A 17,621-nucleotide genomic window follows, 5' to 3' on the forward strand; every position below is an offset into this window, starting at 1 on the left:
TTGGGCTACTTTAGAAAGTCGCGGCTCTCATCAACTGTGCCCACACTGGGGCATGCAGACCTGTTCTCCGGGGTTGGGTCAGAGCCACGTGGAAAAGCCAGTACCTCGCTCGGACTGGCACCGGCCGCCCTGCCTCTGGGGCCGTACAGAGTGTCTGGGCTTTTATGGGAGCTGGGTCGAGGAAGTGTGCAGTCGCTTGCCTATGTGTGCCGCCGTGGTTTCCGGGCCTGTGGCCATCCTCCTCTTGCTCAGATGCGCGTGCTATCACCCTCCACCCTCCTTGGTGCAGCAGGCAGATGGCAGGTTTTGTTGCTAGCAGAGCCTTCGAAGTGCAGCTCCATGGAAGGTCCTGGGTCTTCCCATTCCACTGTCTTCACCACGTGTGGTTCTGAGTCATTCTGATCAGAACCAGAGATGCAGAGGGTGGAGGCGGCACCCAGTGACCAAGAATCCACGTGTTCCCCCCACACTGGGCCCATGCCTGGGCATGGTCTGTGGGCAACCTTGATGAAGGCTGAAAGGGGGCTGTGTTTCCAAGGCTCCCGGCAGAAGACAGCTGGCAAGTACGTCAGGTCTTGTTCCTTGGCAGGTGTGGGGCCGGGGTCCATGCCGGGCCCTGTCTTCAAGGGCAGGCGTTCCTCGGGAGTGGAGCCTCGTGCCTGCGGGGAGGCCCCTGGGGAGGGCCATCGCCTTGCCCTTTGGAGCTGGCAGCCCTCGTGTAGACGTGAGGAGGGCGTGTGAGCACCTCTCAGCACATATCACAAAACCAAGGGGAGTCACGGGGGTGCCCGGCGGGAGCCCACTGCGTGCAGTCCAGGAAGGGCGCTCACTGTGCCCCAGGTGGGTTCCACGGCGTCTGGGGAGACGACACGGCAGCTTGATCCCATCCCCGTCTCCATTTCCAGTGGGTCCAGCTGTGAGTTCCGCATGTCACCCTCAGGCACAGGGTTCCGGCTGCCTCGAGTCACGTGTTCGGAATCTCGCAGGCCCTCGCGCGTCTTAGCTGGGTACTTTTTAGTGAGGTTTGGAGCCTCCTGTTTGGAGGTGAAATTGGTGTGTGGTGCGTGATCCTGACGCCTCGTGGGGGAGCCCTCCAGAGCTGTGGGGGTCTCCTGCCTTGAGCCTGACACCAGAGGCACCCACACCTCCCTGGTGTCTTGGGCTCAAGCTGCCCCAGCTCCATGGTGGCCCGCCCACTCAGACCCCTCCCTCCACCTTCCATCAGATCGCCTGATGTTGGGGTCACGTTGCTGGGGTCACCCCTGTTTGGGCACCACTGCCAACTCCCCGCCTTCATCCCCGGAGACCTTCCTGCATCGGGCCCAGCCTCCAGCCTCAGGCTCCTGGAGCCTCTGCCAGGGTCCTCCTGGGCCCGGGGGCCTTCTTTCTCCTGAGCGTCTCCTGTCTGTGCTGTCCACCTGAGTCCCCCGTTGCAGACCCAGGCCAGGGGTGCCAGGGAGTCCCTGGGCTTGGCCGCCTCTGAGGTGGGAGTGACAGAGCTCGGCAGAGCCCCGTGGGGTCTGCTGGATGTGGTGGGTTCCGGCAGGGCTGGGACCCTCAGGCTCTGTAGGGATCAAGTTGCACCTGAAACAGGCCCATGTGGGGCCTTCCTCTCCAGTGTCCACACTCACCCTCTTTGTCAGAGGGCACTAGAGCAGGATCGGCTGACTGGGTGCCTGGAGACCCCTCCTGGAAGGTCCTGGGCCCACACCCTCCACATGCCCACACCCCACCTGCCTGCCAGCTCCGAGCTCTCAGAGCAGAACGCAGACAGTGAGAAGGCCCTCGGATGCTGCGTGGGTCCAGCGATGGCACCGACTGCCTGAGGATGCAGAGGCTGGGCCTGCCGAATGTGGCTGCCGGGAGTGGACGCAGCTCTCCCTGGGCCACAGTGGCCTCCCTGCACTGGCTGTGGGCAGACATGGCTGCGGTTCTCCCTGGGCCGCGGTGGCCTCCCTGCACGGGCTGTGCCCAAATGTGGACATGGCTCTCCCTGGGCCATGGTGGACTGTTTCTTCCTGTGGGGTGGGCTGTGGGGGATGGGCATTATGAGTAAGGGGTGATGGCCTTCTGGGGGCCTCAGGGATCTCTGCTGAGCCATCTTCCAGCCTCATTGTTGCAACTAGTGAAGTTAGACCCATGCCCAGCACAAGGTATGTGTGAATATGGAGGTTTCTGCGCAGTTTAGAAGCCTGCGCCTCCTCCCCTCAGCTTTGTTCCTGTGTTCAGGAGCCCTGGGCTCTGACTCCCTCGTCTTGGTTTCTCCCAGCCTGACCCTTGTGCAGCCTGCCCTGGGTGCCTGGTGCTGGTGGGGTCTGGGTGCTGCTGACCCTCAGGGGCCCCTGGGAGACTAGGGAGGCCGGAGACCCCTGCAGACTTTCCCACTGGGATTTCCATGAAGTCACTGACCTTTCAGGCTCTTGGGGGGGTTTCTGCGCTCTTGGGGACTTTCCCAAGCGGTCCCCAGTGTGTTGAGGTGTTCTTTGATTCTTACTGAGTTTCTTCAGTGATGTCCCCTTGACACGTGGTTGAGACGGTCAGCTGAGCTGCAGCAGCAAAGCCATTATCACCCGCAGCAGCTCTCGCCACTCCATGTGTGCTCCTGGGCTCGGTCCTGGGCAGTGAGGACTGTTTTCTCCACACTGCATGTCTGAGGGGCTGGGGTTCGGCTGCCAGGCGTTGGAGCTGAGGCTTGAGCCTGGGTCTGTGCCAGCCCTGCCGTCCTCCGCCTCCCCTGACACAGCCAGCCGTCCACCTGGGTACACAGAAGTGCAGGGTGAACTGCGTGAGCTCGTTCCCAGATGCTGCTGAGCCCACAGCAGGAAAGGGGCAACCCAGCACTGGACATGGGGGAGCTACGGCACACAGGCCAGGGACTTGGGGTGCCGGCTGGACACCAAGGCTGCAGGCGGATGTCCTGCATGAGACGAAAGCTGAGTGGGTTGGGCTGTCAGCTCGAAGTTTCAGCTGTGACACGGGCCTCTGGCCTCAGGCCACCGCGAAAGGAGAAATGGCCCTGGGGACAGATGCTCCTGGCAGCTCCAGGGGCAAACATGGGCTGCATTCTCCCAGAATCGTGCAGAATCCCACAGCCAGGACCAACCCCAGATTCCTGACCACAGTGGCACTCTCTGGCAGCCTGGGAGGAATGTGCTGCCTGGGGATTGACCTGTGTGGCCTCAGGTTGTCAGGCAGGGGAGCCCTTCTCAGACCGCCTGTCCTGTTCTAAAACTTGAGTACTTCTAATGCCTGAGTTTTCCAGTTAAAAACAAAATCTTTCGATAGACATTTAAATAGAATTTAAAATAGAAACAGAATCCACAGAGTCCATGGTACCTTGCTCCAGTCTGCAAGGGCACAGCTTCAGCCAGTGAGAAGGCGGAGCGGCAGCTGGGTGCGGCCACAGTTCCACTGGGAACAGGAAGGTTCCTGAGCCTCCATGGCCTGTGGCTCTAGCTGGGCCTCGCTGGGGCTCCTCCTGATTCATTGGGAGCCCATCAGGTGGCAGCCGCTCAGAGACAGAGGCAGGTCCCAGGCAGGTCCTGCTGCAGCTGTGACGAAGTCTGCCTATCCTTCGAGCTGAGCCCCAGGGCAGGTGAGGGTGGTGGGTGGGGCCCCGAGGCAGATGTGTGTGCTTGGTGGGGGCAGACCCTGACCCCATCAGGTGGATGGGCATGGCCGGTGATGAGGACCCTCACTTCCCACCGACGCCTTCCAGCTGGTGCGAGATGTTATAACAGAAAGTGTCCCTTGGCCAGGGAGCGCCCCCGCCGAGGTTCCCGCCCATCCGTGCTGTGGCGCTGGGTGTTTACGGTCAGGACAGATGTTGAGATAGTCCAGGCATGGAGTGCCCTTGCTGACCAGGAAGGCCTAGACAGAAAAGCTCGTTTTTATCCTGAGAGCAGCATGAGAAACGCAGCAGATGCTGTCCTGCGTGGGCTTCCGTGGGTCACACCACTGTTCCTTTCTCGGCAGGTGCGTTCATCCCGGGAGCACCCGTCCAGCCTGTGGTTTTACGATATCCAAATAAACTGGTGAGTTGTGTTTTCCTGGGGTCGGTTTCCAGGGAATTCTCTGGGAGTGGGAACTGCGAGCTGCTTCTGTGCACCTGTGTCTCCACCTCTCCACACCCTTTATCTGCGCCACGGCCCACGCTCGGCTGTGCTGAGTCCATCTGGCCTCAGCGCTGGAGAGGGCAGGACAGGCCTGGGCCCTGGGCTTGGTGCGCCGTGTTCCCGAGTGCGGCCTTTTCTACACACGTGTCCCTGATCAACCCCGTGATTCCACAGTGGTCCCCAGTATCCCAGAGCCCTGCTTCCATAGGTCCTGAAGCAGCTGCCCTTTCCTCTGTGTGGCCAAACCTGACATTTTGGAGAGGGAACCCCCCAACCCCACATCATCGGCCAGGGTCCCCGGCAGTTTTCAGTACCCAGTTCATGCTCCAGGAAGTTTAAAAATTAAGAACATTTCAGTTCTGGAAGGCAGAGGCAGCTGGAGAGAAAGGAGGTGACTGTCATTTCTGTGGTTTTATCATTTAGTGCCCAGGTTTTGTGTTGGTTTAAGAGAACAAAATTAAGAAGGCGTTTGGGGTCCAGAGCTCCTGGGGTGAAGGTGGTGGACCCCACCTTTGGGGAGAAAGCCTGAATGAGGCCTCAGAGCAGTTCCTCATGGGGACTTGCTGCCTCTGGAGGAGGCTCAGCCTGCTGTGGCTCTGCCCTGGTCCACCCCACCCCAGCCTGCCCTGGCTCTGCCCTGGTCCACCCCACCCCAGCCTGCCCTGGCTCTGCCCTGGCTCTGCCCCAGCCCCACCCCACCCCTGACCCAGGCCCTGCTCCATCCCCGCCCCTGGCCTCAGCCCTACCCCCTGGCCCCGCCCCTGCCCACGTCCTGCCTCAGTCTCCACACCTGTAAGGTGGCTGCTACACCTTCCTTTGGGTGCTCTTGGATGCTCAGAATACTTCCGGTTCCATCGGCCCCCCATTTAGGCGACCTCGCCTCACGGGCTGCGGCTGAGCTCAGGGCATTCATTTGGTGCCAGCTGTTTCCCCTTCCACTGCAATCACTCCCACACGTCCTCACCCCTTCATGGGCTCCTGGAGCATAAAGACGGCCCAGGCGGACTCAGGGTCCCCACAGCCCACTGGTGCTGGGCTCACTGCAGGTTCCTGGTAGAGCACCCACCTGGGAGAGCGCCGAGGAGGGCCTGTCCATCACAGGGAGCTTCCCGTCTATCGCAGTTCCTCTGTGATGGCAAAGGAAAGCACTGAAAGAAAGATCTCGCGGGTCAGGACACAGCGGGGCAGAAATACAGGTGACCTCTGGGTGCCGGGGTTCTGGCCCATCCGCCTCAGGGCCTGTCCCATCCGATGCCTGTGGATTTCACGCTGCCCGGAGGGCTGATGGTCAGGTAATAAAATGGAGTCGGGGCCAGTAGTCACACGACTGAAAGGCCTCGTCCTTCTAACTGAGGCGTGTGTTTGTCAGCCAGGCTCCTGGCCAAGGGCCCCTTCCTGCCTCTGCTGCAGAAACCATGCCCCAGTGCAACTCCTATGGGCAAAAAAATCAACCCAAGGACAACAGACTCTGATCTGTGCAGAACTCTGGATTTTCCACTTTTTAAGATTGTTTCATCAGTGTGTTTAAAGCAACACACTGTTACTGGACACACCAAGAAGCACCCAGCATGGCCGTCAGGGGAGCAGAAGGTCCACCCCAGGGTGACAGTGTCCGGTCCTCTGCCATCAGGGCCCCTGCTGTGTGGTCCCTGCCCGGTGGCGCTGAGGCTGAAGATGGGACTTCCAGAGCACCCGGGGTGGGGGGGCCCTGCACATGCACAGTGGCTGGGGGAATACCCAGAGCACTTGGAGAGAACGGGGAGCCAGGGAGGGCTGGGGTCCCGGGCGCACACTGGAATCGGTGTCCCCAGGCCTGTGAGGAAAGAGGAGAGCAAGCAGGGAGGGAGGAGCCTTTTCCCAGATCCTAGGGGCTCTGGGAACCTGTAAGAGGGGGCTCTGAGTCCTCAGGGACTCTGGGGACCTTGGGGGAACTCTGGGGACCTGTAAGGAGGTCTCTGGGTCCACAGGCTCATCAGGGCCTTCTGGGTGCTGATGTCTGAGCTGATGTCAGGAGGGAGGGTAGAGGGAGTGGGGAAGTCCAAGAGAGACCCAGAGTTCTCTGGGTCCTTAGAGGCTCTGGGGACCTCAGGTTGGGGGCTGGTCTGAGTCCTGGATCCTCAGGGGCTCCGGGAAGCTGGAGCTCTAGCACCCTCCTCCCTTCCCCTGGCTGCAGCACCTCTGTGGGGTAGGAGGTGCAGGGAGAGTCTGGCACCAGCACACAGGTTCAGGTTCAGCCCCGGGTTCAGGCCCTGTGCTGACTGACCCTGCCTCTTCCTCCCCAGGACACCATCACGTGGACGTGGCAAGGACCTGGAGCGTAAGTCGAACGCCATGTCATCCTCTTTGTCCTGTTGTTCTGTGAACACGTAGGGTCTGCTGTGCACACTAGTTACTTTTGCAGTTGTGAAAGCAGCTGTGGGACAGCCGTTAGGTTCAGCCCATTGTGAAAACTAAATGCACAGATGTGGCCCCGTCCTGACACTCCTGGATTCTGGGGTCTTAAGTTCTGCGTCCTCAGCACCAGCAGGGAGGGGATGGTGAGTCTCGCGTTCTGCTCTTGAGTTCACCAGCTCAGTAGTTGCCGTCGTCCACCTGGCGGCCCCTGGTAATGAAAGTGGAGATTTAGGGGTGTCTGGGGGCACCCCGTCTGCACAGGCGCAAGGACTGAGTAGTGCTGGGTGGGAGGCCAGCCCCTATTGTAAGTCAGTGTCCCTGTCCCCCGGCACAGACACTGAAGGTCAGTTATGCAACAATGAACAACCCCACAGAAACGGGAATGAGCCCCAGAGGAGAAGCCGGGGCCACAGGCTCGTCAGGGCCTCCTGGGTGCTGATGTCTGAGCTGACGTCGGGAGGGAGGGCAGAGGGAGCGGGGAAGTCCAAGAGAGAGCAGCTGCATCCCAGGCGCTTGGGAGGACATGGGTCCGCTGGTGCGTTCAGGTGAAGGTGTTGGGTCCGTGCTTCCCAGGCTGGCGTGTGGAGGCTCCCAGCTGGCAGCAGAGCTGGGAAGGGACTCTGGGGGGAATGGGGGCTCTGGGGTCCCTGGGGCCTAGGGCTGGGGTTGGCATGACAGGGCAAAAACAGGGTTGGGGCGGTGGGCTGTCTGTTGGGGGCGTGTGGCCCTGGGAGCAGCTCCGAATGTCTCCCATGTCAACTCCTGCAGCAGAGGCATGGCGATCCTGGTTCTGAGGTTGGGAACTCTGGATCCAGGCTAGAGGGGCCGCATGACTTAGGGCCTGTGCTGCCTGGGGACGGCAGGAGGGACAGGTGTGGAGGGAGGAGGGATGGGTGTGGGCTGTACGAGCTGAAGAACAAGCAGGAGATGGTGTCTTGCTAGATGAACCAAAGACATCAGCAGGTGTTGAATCAGAAAAGCAGCATTTCCACCTACAGCTGCATGTCACACTGGGGCTCGGGCTGGGTGGGCACAGCACCCCCTCCGCGGGAGCGTTGACTGCCCGGTAGTGCCCTCTGGAGGGCGCGTCTGGAGGTTTCACTCCAGAATTAGAACTAATTTACTTCTTAACCTGTGTTGTAAATCTGCTCAACATTGTGCAATCTGTTTTTAAGGCTGGAAATCCTGTGGCTCACGCTGTGTCAGTTTCACAACCAAGTGGAAATCGAGGTTCGTATGGATACGGAGTTACACAGTGCTCTTCACAGTGGCTGATGCAGACACAGGGTTACACCAGGATGCCCAGATAAGCCTTGTACAATGTGACGTAGCACCTGTCTTGCTTTCCCATCTTTCCATTTCTCAGGGCTCCACAGAGGAGCCTCTGGTTACTTTACATCAATGACTTTATGTCTCTTGTATGAGTCTGAACCACTTGGATGCGATTTGGGTTTTTGTTTTTTGCTTTTCTGAGACAGCGTCTTGCTCTATTGCCCAGGCTGGAGTGTAGCGTTGGGCTCACTGCAGCCTCAACCTCCTGGGCCCACGCGATCACCCTACCTCAACCTCTCATGTAATTGGACCACAGGCACATGCCACCATGCCTAGCTAATTTTTGTAGAGACGGGTCTCGCTTTGTTGCCTAGGCTGGTCTCAAACTCCCGGGCTCAAGCAGTCCTCTGCCTCGGCCTCCTGAAGCGCTGGGATCCCAGGCATGAGCTACCACACCCAGCTGTGTAGGAGTTTTTAAACCTACCATTCGTTATTATGGGTATTGTAGCTTAAGGGCATATGAAGCTGGCCCACATGCAAAGAATTATTCACTTGGCTTTTAGTTTTACTTGACATATTTAATACTGCTGAGCTTGTCATAGCACCTTGCTCTGTTTAATACATAGTCAAAGAATCCCCTTCTCAGCCTGACCCAGGTCTCCAGAGTCAAGACCTTGGGCTAAATAGTCACCTCTGTGTAGCCTGCACAATTTTATCTAAGTCAATGAGGAATCGTTCTTTTTTTGTTTGAAAGGGGAATTAATATGCACTTCTTGCAACTGGAAAAAAAGATAAGTCACATGCAACTTAAATATTTAATAAAACAATTTGCTGCTTTAAATATTGCAGAGCATTACGAAATATACCGATGAGCCCGGCTTTCAGCCCAGCTGTTCACTTCCACAGAGGATAAGCCACTCTCATTACAGAGGACTGGGCTGAAGGGCCTCGGCCCAGGCCTGAGGGCAGCAGTCCCCCCACCCAGCAGGATTATGTGGCTGGATGGGCAGTGGCTGGGAGGGTGCAGGCCAGGACTCGAGCACAGAACACAGGGACTGAGCTTGAGCTCCTGAGGGCTCCCTGGTGTTGAACGGCTGTGTTACAGGCCTGGTTTCTAATTTTAAGAGTTGAAAAGAAAGTGAATGGCTTTGCAAAACTGCTCTGTCCTTACGTTGTTCATGCAAGATGCAAATGCTGATGCGAGGAGCCATGGCAGTTTACGGAAGTTCTAGAAATAACAGCGAGAACTGGGGTTTCAGGATGTTCCTGTATTCTGAAATATTCCGTATGAGAGAAAAGGACGTCCAGGGTGGTCTTCTGCCCTTTCCTGCACCGTGTGCACTGTGGGTCACATTCATTTAAAATGCTGTGTAAGTGTCACTCAGGCAAGGACAAGTTCATTGGACAATTTCTTTTAATTTCAAAATGCACAAGGTGCCAATAATCTGTTCCAAATGTCGGAATAACGTGCTGCAGTATCCCCATTACAAAACGGATTCCGTGAGAAGTTGGCATAAGCCCTTTGTGAGATCAGGGAGCCAGATGTTCTGACGTAGGCAGCAGGTGCTCCTAGGAGCACTGACGGGGTGAGTGTACATCAGGGAGCCGGATGTTCTGCCATAGGCAGCAGGTGCTCCTAGGAGCACTGACGGGGTGAGTGTACATCAGGGAGCTGGATGTTCTGCCGTAGGCAGCAGGTGCTCCTAGGAGCACTGACGGGCATGAGTGTTCAGGTGCACACATGTGCAGTTCATGCATCTTGGGGTGAGTGTGTATGTGCACGCGTGTGCGCATGACAACTTTGAAGACGGTTCTAATGGGCATTGCTTTGACAGATCTTAATTTTGTCAGCCTCCCAGTTGTCGTTATGGTATGTTGCTGAGGTCAGCATCTTGTGATACTAACGCAGCTTCTCTGTGTGTTCAGTTCCTTCCTGTGTACAGCCCTTCTGAGGAGGAGAAGAGGAACCCCGCACTGTATGCCAGCAACGTGCGGCGAGTCATGGCCGAGTAAGTGAGCAGCTCCTTGCCCCGCCGCTGAGTCAGGGGCGTCTCCCGGAGTGCTGCTCCCTGTGTATTTAAAATAGCCAACGGTGTCAGGAAAAGGCATTCTTGCTGAAGCACAGGAACCAGCTCCATGCATGTTGGTGAAGTGTGCTTGGCCTTGGGCTGCACGTCCCTTGTTTCCCTCTGATGGCATTTCACCGTCTTTGATGTTTGGAAGATGCATGACTGATTTTTCCAGACCTTCCTGCAGCTGTTGGTCACCCCAGGCCCTATGTTCCCTGTGCCCTAAATGATCCAACGGGGCACTGGCCTGGGCCAACTTCACATCTGTGCGGTGGCCTCCATGCCTGCCTTTGCTCATCCGCCTGTGTGATACTTACCAGTGCCCTTACCCTATCTGGCAGGGCAGAGTGGTGGCTGCACATTTAATCTTGTAAGGTGACTTGTGCTACTTACACAATTCTCATGCATGCAGTTAGGAAGAGGGAATGTCCTCGCTTCCCATGGTCCCAGGTCCCCTGCTTGCATGGCCAGCGGTGCTGTCGGCTCACACACCCTCCTCTCTCCCTCTCTCAGTGCCGTCAGGTCACACGCCCTTCCCCTCTTCCTCCCTTAGTGCCGTCAGCTCACACGCCCTCCCCCTCCCTCTCTCAGTGCCATCAGCTCACACGCCCTCCCCCCTCCCTCTCTCACACGCCCTCCCCATCTCCCTCCCTCAACACCTTCCATCCCTCAGGGTCCCATTCCCCTAAAACTTGTCCTTGCAACCAGGTCCTCCCACCTGAATTTACCCCCACCTGGACACCTCCCTAGTGCTTCCTCCTGCAAAGCTCTGTCCAGTGGAGCTGGAGCCTCCCCTCCACCAGGCGGCTGCCAGACCTGAGCTGCAGGAGCCACCTGGGAGCCACATCCACCTCAGTCCGCCGGCCCCACCCCCAGGCTCCTGCTGCAGCAGATGGGGCATGGCTGGGAACTTGCCTCTCCAGAGAGCCCAGAGGGGAACACAGCCATGAGTGGGCCAGCAGAGTGTGCCTGGCTCTGACCTCCCAGTCACTTTGTTCACACTCGGCTGACACCCTGCAGATTCAGCTGGGCAGCCCTTTCCCTCACATTCCCGTCCTCTCCCTCCCAGAGCATGTACCCGAGAGTAAAAATGGGTCCGGCAGTCTCTGTCCCCCAAAGCTCCACACAACCGCACCACAGGCCGCTCTGAACAATACAAAAAGCTGAGTAGGTGCCGAGCCAGGGGAATGCATTCCCACCTCCAAGCCCAGCACCTGTGATCCGGACTGCTGCCAAACCTGCTACTTTTGGGGACTTGGGAGGAGGAGAACACATTTTACAGAACTCAAGGAGAGATCGCCTATGGGCCTCACTGATTATTTTAGAGCCCTCCATTTCAAACAGACTCTGAGGAACCTGCACCTTTTTTTAGGGTACGAGAGTGCCGCCATTTCCATTGTAGTAATTCAGAATTCTCTTAAAACCCCACTCTGAATTACCAGGAGCTGTGTTCATCACGTCAGGGCCATTGGGGGGTCTACCACCATCAGCAAAACCCCCACCAAGGAACATGGGAGGGAGAAGCAGCCTCGGACTCCTGGGCCTGGGCGGGTGCCCCGTGCAGCACCACTCGGGGAGTGGAGTTAGTCACGAGCAGAGGGACCCTGGCGGTGCCTCCTCCCGGCTGGTTTTCCAATCCCGTAGTGGGTCCTAGGAGGCAGTGCTGGAAGCACGTTCTCCTCCCCTGCCCGCTGCGAGGACAGCGGCACCCCAGGGTGGCAGAGCGCACACATCCTTCCCTGACCTTGGTTTTCCTCTGGAATGGGGCTGGCCTCTGTGTCATTCAGGGTTCTGAGATGAATGACACATGTGCAGTGCTGGCCTGGAGAGAGGTGCCACCCAGGACGGACCATCAGGAGAGGCCGGGGATGGCCCCAGGTGTGGCTGGCAGAGGTGGGTGGTTCACCCAGCCAGGGCTCCTGTGAGCTTCATGGGCAGCCTCTCAGTTAGGCTTGTCCTTCTTTCCTGTGGATAGCCTGAGACTCTCCTGTTCCCAAATGGTGATGCCTAGGTTTGCCAAGGGGAACTTGAGCGGCTCTCAAATAGGACTGGAGAGGCACCGATTTCTCATCACCTGAGCACACACAGCACGGCCAGGGCAGCTGTGGGAGTGAGGGCGCCCCCCGCTTCACTCTGCTTCATGTTACAGTGCTTCACAGACAGTTGATTCACATTTGTGGCAACTCTGTGTTGAGCTTATCAGCACCATTTTCCAGCACCGTGAGCTCACTTTGGCGCCTCTGGGTCACATTTCAGTAATTCTCACACCATGAGCTCACGTCGTGTCTCCGCATCACATGTTGGTAATTCTCACAGTGTTTCAAACTTTTTCACGGTTCTCGTGTGATGGCAGTCTGTGATCGGTGACCGTTGGTGTGACTGTTGCCATTGTTTCAGAGCACCCCTATGAGAGTGAAGCTCATCGATACATGTGTGACTGCCCCAGCAACAGGCCATTCCCCTGTCTCACTGCCTCTCCTCAGCCCTCCTCTCCCCTGAGCCATCGGCGGCTACTCCGGTGGGGCAGTGGGAACTGGCCGCCATGGGGCTGGGCTGACGGGGGTGCTGCCCTCCTTGCAGGGCCTTGGGCGTCTCCGTAACGGACTACACGTTCGAGGACTGCCAGCTGGCCCTGGCGGAAGGACAGCTCCGTCTCCCTGCTGACACTTGCCTTTTAGAATTTGCCAGGCTCGTGCGGGGCCTCGGGTGAGTACCTGGTTCTCCTTACCTGAGCGTTAGCTAGAACCCGTGCTGCCAAGGCCGGCGGGGGATCCCTGGGGTTGCAGGGGGGGGAGCTAAGGAAGTAATTATTAATGATGTTTATTCTGGCGTTTGCTTGGCTTTTTTCAAACATCAACTTCAGCCTACATAGTGTCTTTAAATCCCTTAGTGCCTGGCACCAGCTGTCTGTGTGGGTGGCGCCCCAGGAGGGCCACCCTGTGTCCTGCGAGACCCGCCCTGGGGAAGGGAACTGGTCTCAGGGGCACAGGCACCTGGCTTGACACTTGGACAGAACACATCTCACACCTTCCAGTTAGGAGAGGAGAATGCCTTTTCTTGAAAACTAACTTGCTGGCCGGGCGCGGTGGCTCAAGCCTGTAATCCCAGCACTTTGGGAGGCCGAGACGGGCGGATCATGAGGTCAGGAGATCGAGACCATCCTGGCTAACACAGTGAAACCCCGTCTCTACTAAAAAATGCAAAAAACTAGCCGGGCGAAGTGGCGGGTGCCTGTAGTCCCAGCTACTGGGGAGGCTGAGGCAGGAGAATGGCGTGAACCCGAGAGGAGGAGCTTGCAGTGAGCTGAGATCCGGCCACTGCACTCCAGCCTGGGTGACAGAGCAAGACTCCGTCTCAAAAAAAAAAAAAAAAAAAAAAAAGAAAACTAACTTGCTGCTACTTCTGTAAATAATTCTAATATTTTGATGCGTCTGACAACTAAATCTAGTGTTAGCGTGCGCCATTTTATTGAGAAAGAAAGCTTTCCCTCTCTTTTTGTCTAGGCTAAAACCAGAAAAACTTGAAAAAGATCTGGACAAATACTCAGAAAGTGCCAGGAAGAAGGGAGGAGAGAAGATGGGTATTGCGGAGTTTGCGGCCTCCCTGGAAGTCCCTGTTTCTGACTTGCTGGAAGACATGTTTTCACTGTTCGACGAGGTAGGGGCTGTCGCCTGAGGAGCGGGGTCTCCGCAAAACCTCCTGCTTTTTGAAGTATAGATTGTTCTCATTCTAATATAAATATATTTTCACACGAATTTGAAAGCAGAGACGGGAAACCACCCCTCACTACCCCACCCTGTCATCGTGAGGGTGTTTCCTCCCGTGCTTTTAAATACATGTACACATTAGACGTTTAAATTGCCCTTTACTGATGAACGTGCCTGTGCTTTGGGGTTTTTTTTAGTCTGATTACGGAGTCTAACAATATCAAATGGTGACGCCCAGCCTGGGGTCTCCAAAGGGACCCCCTGCAGGGCCCCTGCTCACCAGAGCTGCTCTTTGCAGCGTCACAATTTCTAGTAATGCGCCCGTCCTCTATGATGGGCTTGGAGGCCCCCCGCCAGCCTGTGGGTGTGGGAGGGCTTCCTCCTGGCGCAGCCGCCCACTCCCCTCCGCCCTCCACACGTCATCCCCAGGTCCTCGTCGTAACTGATGAGGCATCCATGGTCATGCCAGCTGGGCCTGAACATGTGGGCAGCCTTGGGGTTTTCGGAAGGTGCGAGGCGGTATGCAGGGGCGGGACAGGCTGCCACGGCGAGCCACAGGTCGGCCAATCCTGGTCTTTTCTGGGTGTCAGTGTCACAGCATGGACACTTACGCTGTGGTCCTAGAGGAGCCGGTGACACGCCAGGTATGTGTAGAGGGCTCCGTCAGCCTTGACTGTCCCGCTACAGCGTCGTGGGATTCCCCGTGTGACAGTGCGATATGTGCTTTGCACCAACACGGAGCAGCTGTAGTGCCGCCCTGGGTGGAGCCCGGGCAGGCAGGAGGCCTCTCTGGCCAGAGAGCAGGTGAGGAGCACTCAGGGCAGGGGGACTCTGGCCAGAGAGCAGGTGAGGAGCACTCAGGGCAGGGGGACTCTGGCCAGAGAGCAGGTGAGGAGCACCCAGAGGCAAAGGAAGGACTCCCTGGTTGGAGAGAGCGGGAGAAGATGAGGAGCACCCAGGACGGGAAGGAGGCCGCCCCGCGCGTGTGCAGAGTGTGAACCAAGGATCACAGTGCGTGGCTCGGGGCGTTCTCCCACACGCACCACGGGGCCCCAGCCACGGGCCTCTGCTACGGGGCAGCTGGAAATGGCGTCTCGGATGCGAGGCCTGCCTGGTGTCCGTGCAGCTGCGGCTGCGTTTGCACCCAGGGCTTTACCACAGTGTTGGAATTGAAATGCGAAATAGTGAATGCTGGTTTCACAGGCAGCATTCCGAGGTCACTTATGACACGGTGCGGTTAATTTTTTATTTTCTGCAATTTCAAATGCGCATGATCTTACGAGGTAGGAATATTCTCCGTTTATACCCAGGACCTCAGACCCCCAGGCTGAGACCTTCCCAGAGCCAGGGACTTGTCATCGTTTCCACCTGCCAGACACCCAAGCCCCAGTCCCGGTGCCCATGCCTTGCAAAGGGTGTGGCGTAGCGCAGAGAAAGCTGTCAGTTCCCTCAGAAGACCCTCAGGGACCTGTGTGCGCCTCACCCCTAGCACCTACGGCCTGTGTTTGACACAAGCGTAGAGGGGCACCTGCTGGTCAAAGTCCTCCCTCTGCTCCTGGGTGCTCCTCACCCCCGGCTCTCTGACCAGGGCGTCCTCCCTCTGCCCCTGAGTGCTCCTCACCTCACCTGCTCTTGCTCTGACCAGAGTCCTCCCTCTGCTCTTGGGTGCTCCTCACCTGCTGTCTGGCCAGAGAGTCCTCCCCCTATCCTGGGTGCTCATCACCTCCTGCTCTCTGACCAGAGCATCCTCCCTCTGCCCCAGGTGCTCCTCACCTCCTCCTCTCTGACCAGAGCATCCTCCCTCTGCCCCAGGTGCTCCTCATGTCCTGCTCTCTGACTAGAGTCCTCTCTCTGCTCCTGAGTGCTCCTCACCTCCTGCTCTCTGGCCAGAGTCCTCCCCCTGTCCTGGGTACTCCTCACCTCCTGCTCTCTGGCCAAAATCCTTCGCCTGTCCTGGTGCTCCTCATCTTCTCTTGCTCTCTCCAACAAGGGAGTCCTTCCTTTGCCTCTGGGTGCTCCTCACCTGCTCTTGGCCACAGTCCTCCCCCTATCCTGGGTGCTCCCCACCTTGTTTTCTCCAACCTGAGAGTCCTCCCTCTATCCCTGGGTTCTCCTCCTGCTCCTCCTGCTGTCCTCCTGGAACCTCCTCCTGCTCTATGACCAGGGAGTCCTCCCTACACTCCTGGTTGCCCTTCATCTCCTGCTCTCTGAACAGAGTCCTCCCCCTGTCCAGGGTGCTCCTCACCTCCTCCAGCCCTGACCTGGGAGGTTCTTTCCTGTGGCCTGGGCACACCCTGCAGCCACCTGCAGATCGTCCCCATCATCATCAGAAGTGCAGACCCTGTCAGCCCTGACCTGTGCCTCTTACCACCCTGCTCACTCACAGCATGTCCCTGGAGACGCTGGGTGTGAGGAGTTACTGAGAATGGTCAGCGCGGGGCCGACTGGCTTCCACAGCTGGCCCGGGCTGCGCGTTTAGCTCCACCTCACAGCTCCGGGTTCACCTTCTTTCTGCAGGATGGATGGGTTGCCATAAACAGACTAAATTCCTAGAGCCCAGAAGCAGCCTTGGTGCTTGTGGGGTTTTCTCAAATGCAAGTCTCGGCAGGTGGCAGGCACTGCATTGCGTGTGCTTTGCTGAGGTGCTTCCTGTGGCAGCCTTGTGAACTCTGGGAATTCATTGTAATGGCCCCAAAAAGTGTACGCAGCACAGTGACCTTGGAGAACCCACTTGGTGGAATGTCCTTCCAAGATTCCCTTTTCACGTGGGCAGACGTTCCCGAGTGAGAGCGGGACTGGCCCTTAATTAACACCAGGAGCCGTGGGAAGCCCTGGCAATTCTCCAGTGCCAAAGGCGGCGGCCGAGCTGTGGCTGAGAGCGCCTCTCTCCACAGAGCGGCAGCGGCCAGGTGGACCTGCGAGAGTGCGTGGTTGCCCTGTCTGTCGTCTGCCGGCCGGCCCGGACCCTGGACACCATCCAGCTGGCTTTCAAGGTGAGTGCACAGTTCACATGGATTTGACTGGGGGTAGGTCGGAACAGTCACGTCAGCACCACTGTTCATTTCTCTAGTTCCTTATAATATCAGTTAATTGATCATTTGCCCAACTGCTATTTTTACATAAGCTTTTAATGCTAGCTGTTGTTTGTAAAATGCCCAAAAAAACTCCCAGATTTATTTCTTGCTGGAATTAGCAATCCACACTCATCAGAAAGGCATGGGTGAGGTTCTTCCTGGGTCCTGGGGCACCTGGGTGGGGCTGGTGGTGTCACACCCCATCACACACTGCAGGGCACCTAACACAGGGGCTACACGCCTCGCCCTCTCTCCCCCTCGGACTGTGGACTGGTGAAGAAAGCATGGCTTAGGAGCTGCCCGCCTCGGCTCACCCCAGGGGCTACATGTCAGAGCCCAGTCATTCACCACTGGCGGAGTCTGGGGTCCCAGCCCAGCTGCAGACTCCTGGGAAGCCCTTAGGACTTGCCTCACCGCAGGGGGTGGGGGAAGGGAGTCGCTGCTCCCTGGGGGCTGAGTGGGGTCTGGGTCAGGCCTGGAGGGCGGGAGGCTAAGTAACCCTGAGGGTTTGGCCTGGCCTATGCTGAGGCTCCAGCAGCACCAATGTGGATTTCATCTGGGATAGAGCGGGGCCGGCTTTTCCTGTACAGAGGCACAGTTTTACCAAGGTTCTCACAGGGTGTGACTCACATCAGCCAGACTCTCGAGGGCCTGATGTGTGAGTCAGGAAGCTGCTTGTCTCTCACTGCTCCAAGAACTCCCTTCTCTCGCTTCTGACGCCAGCACACCCTCTCCATAGCAACACTGGGGAATGTCCCCACATGCAAAGGTGGCTTGTGGGGGTCACCCCAGGCAGGATGAACTGGATGACCTCCACATTTGGCGGCCCTGTGTAAGAAAGCCCGACCTCCATGCCTCCTCCAGGCCTAGGCAGCCTGCGTCCTAGGGCCCCTGGTCCCAGCCAGGCCCTGTGGCCTCACGGCCCCCGCTGGCACTGCTTTTACCGTGCCCTGGTTTTTTGTTTTTTTTTAAATTTTTTTGAGACGGAGT

The 17,621-nt window shown here is 57.7% G+C and overlaps 1 protein-coding gene across 3 annotated transcripts in view; it reads left to right on the forward strand.

The window, feature by feature from the left end:
* LPCAT1 (lysophosphatidylcholine acyltransferase 1) overlaps positions 1–17,621 on the forward strand; it is a 61,624-nt gene that overhangs the window by 36,186 nt on the left and 7,817 nt on the right. For all 3 annotated transcript variants that reach the window (XM_003899463.4, XM_017959421.3, XM_021939217.2), the window contains exons 6-12: positions 3,976–4,034; positions 6,398–6,432; positions 7,685–7,739; positions 9,708–9,790; positions 12,431–12,556; positions 13,354–13,507; positions 16,452–16,550. In XM_003899463.4, the coding sequence (XP_003899512.1) occupies positions 3,976–4,034; positions 6,398–6,432; positions 7,685–7,739; positions 9,708–9,790; positions 12,431–12,556; positions 13,354–13,507; positions 16,452–16,550 (611 nt within the window). The remainder of the gene's footprint in view (positions 1–3,975; positions 4,035–6,397; positions 6,433–7,684; positions 7,740–9,707; positions 9,791–12,430; positions 12,557–13,353; positions 13,508–16,451; positions 16,551–17,621) is intronic.

Source organism: Papio anubis, chromosome 5 (assembly GCF_008728515.1).
Source record: "Papio anubis isolate 15944 chromosome 5, Panubis1.0, whole genome shotgun sequence".
In the NCBI taxonomy this organism is placed as follows: Eukaryota; Metazoa; Chordata; class Mammalia; order Primates; family Cercopithecidae; genus Papio; species Papio anubis.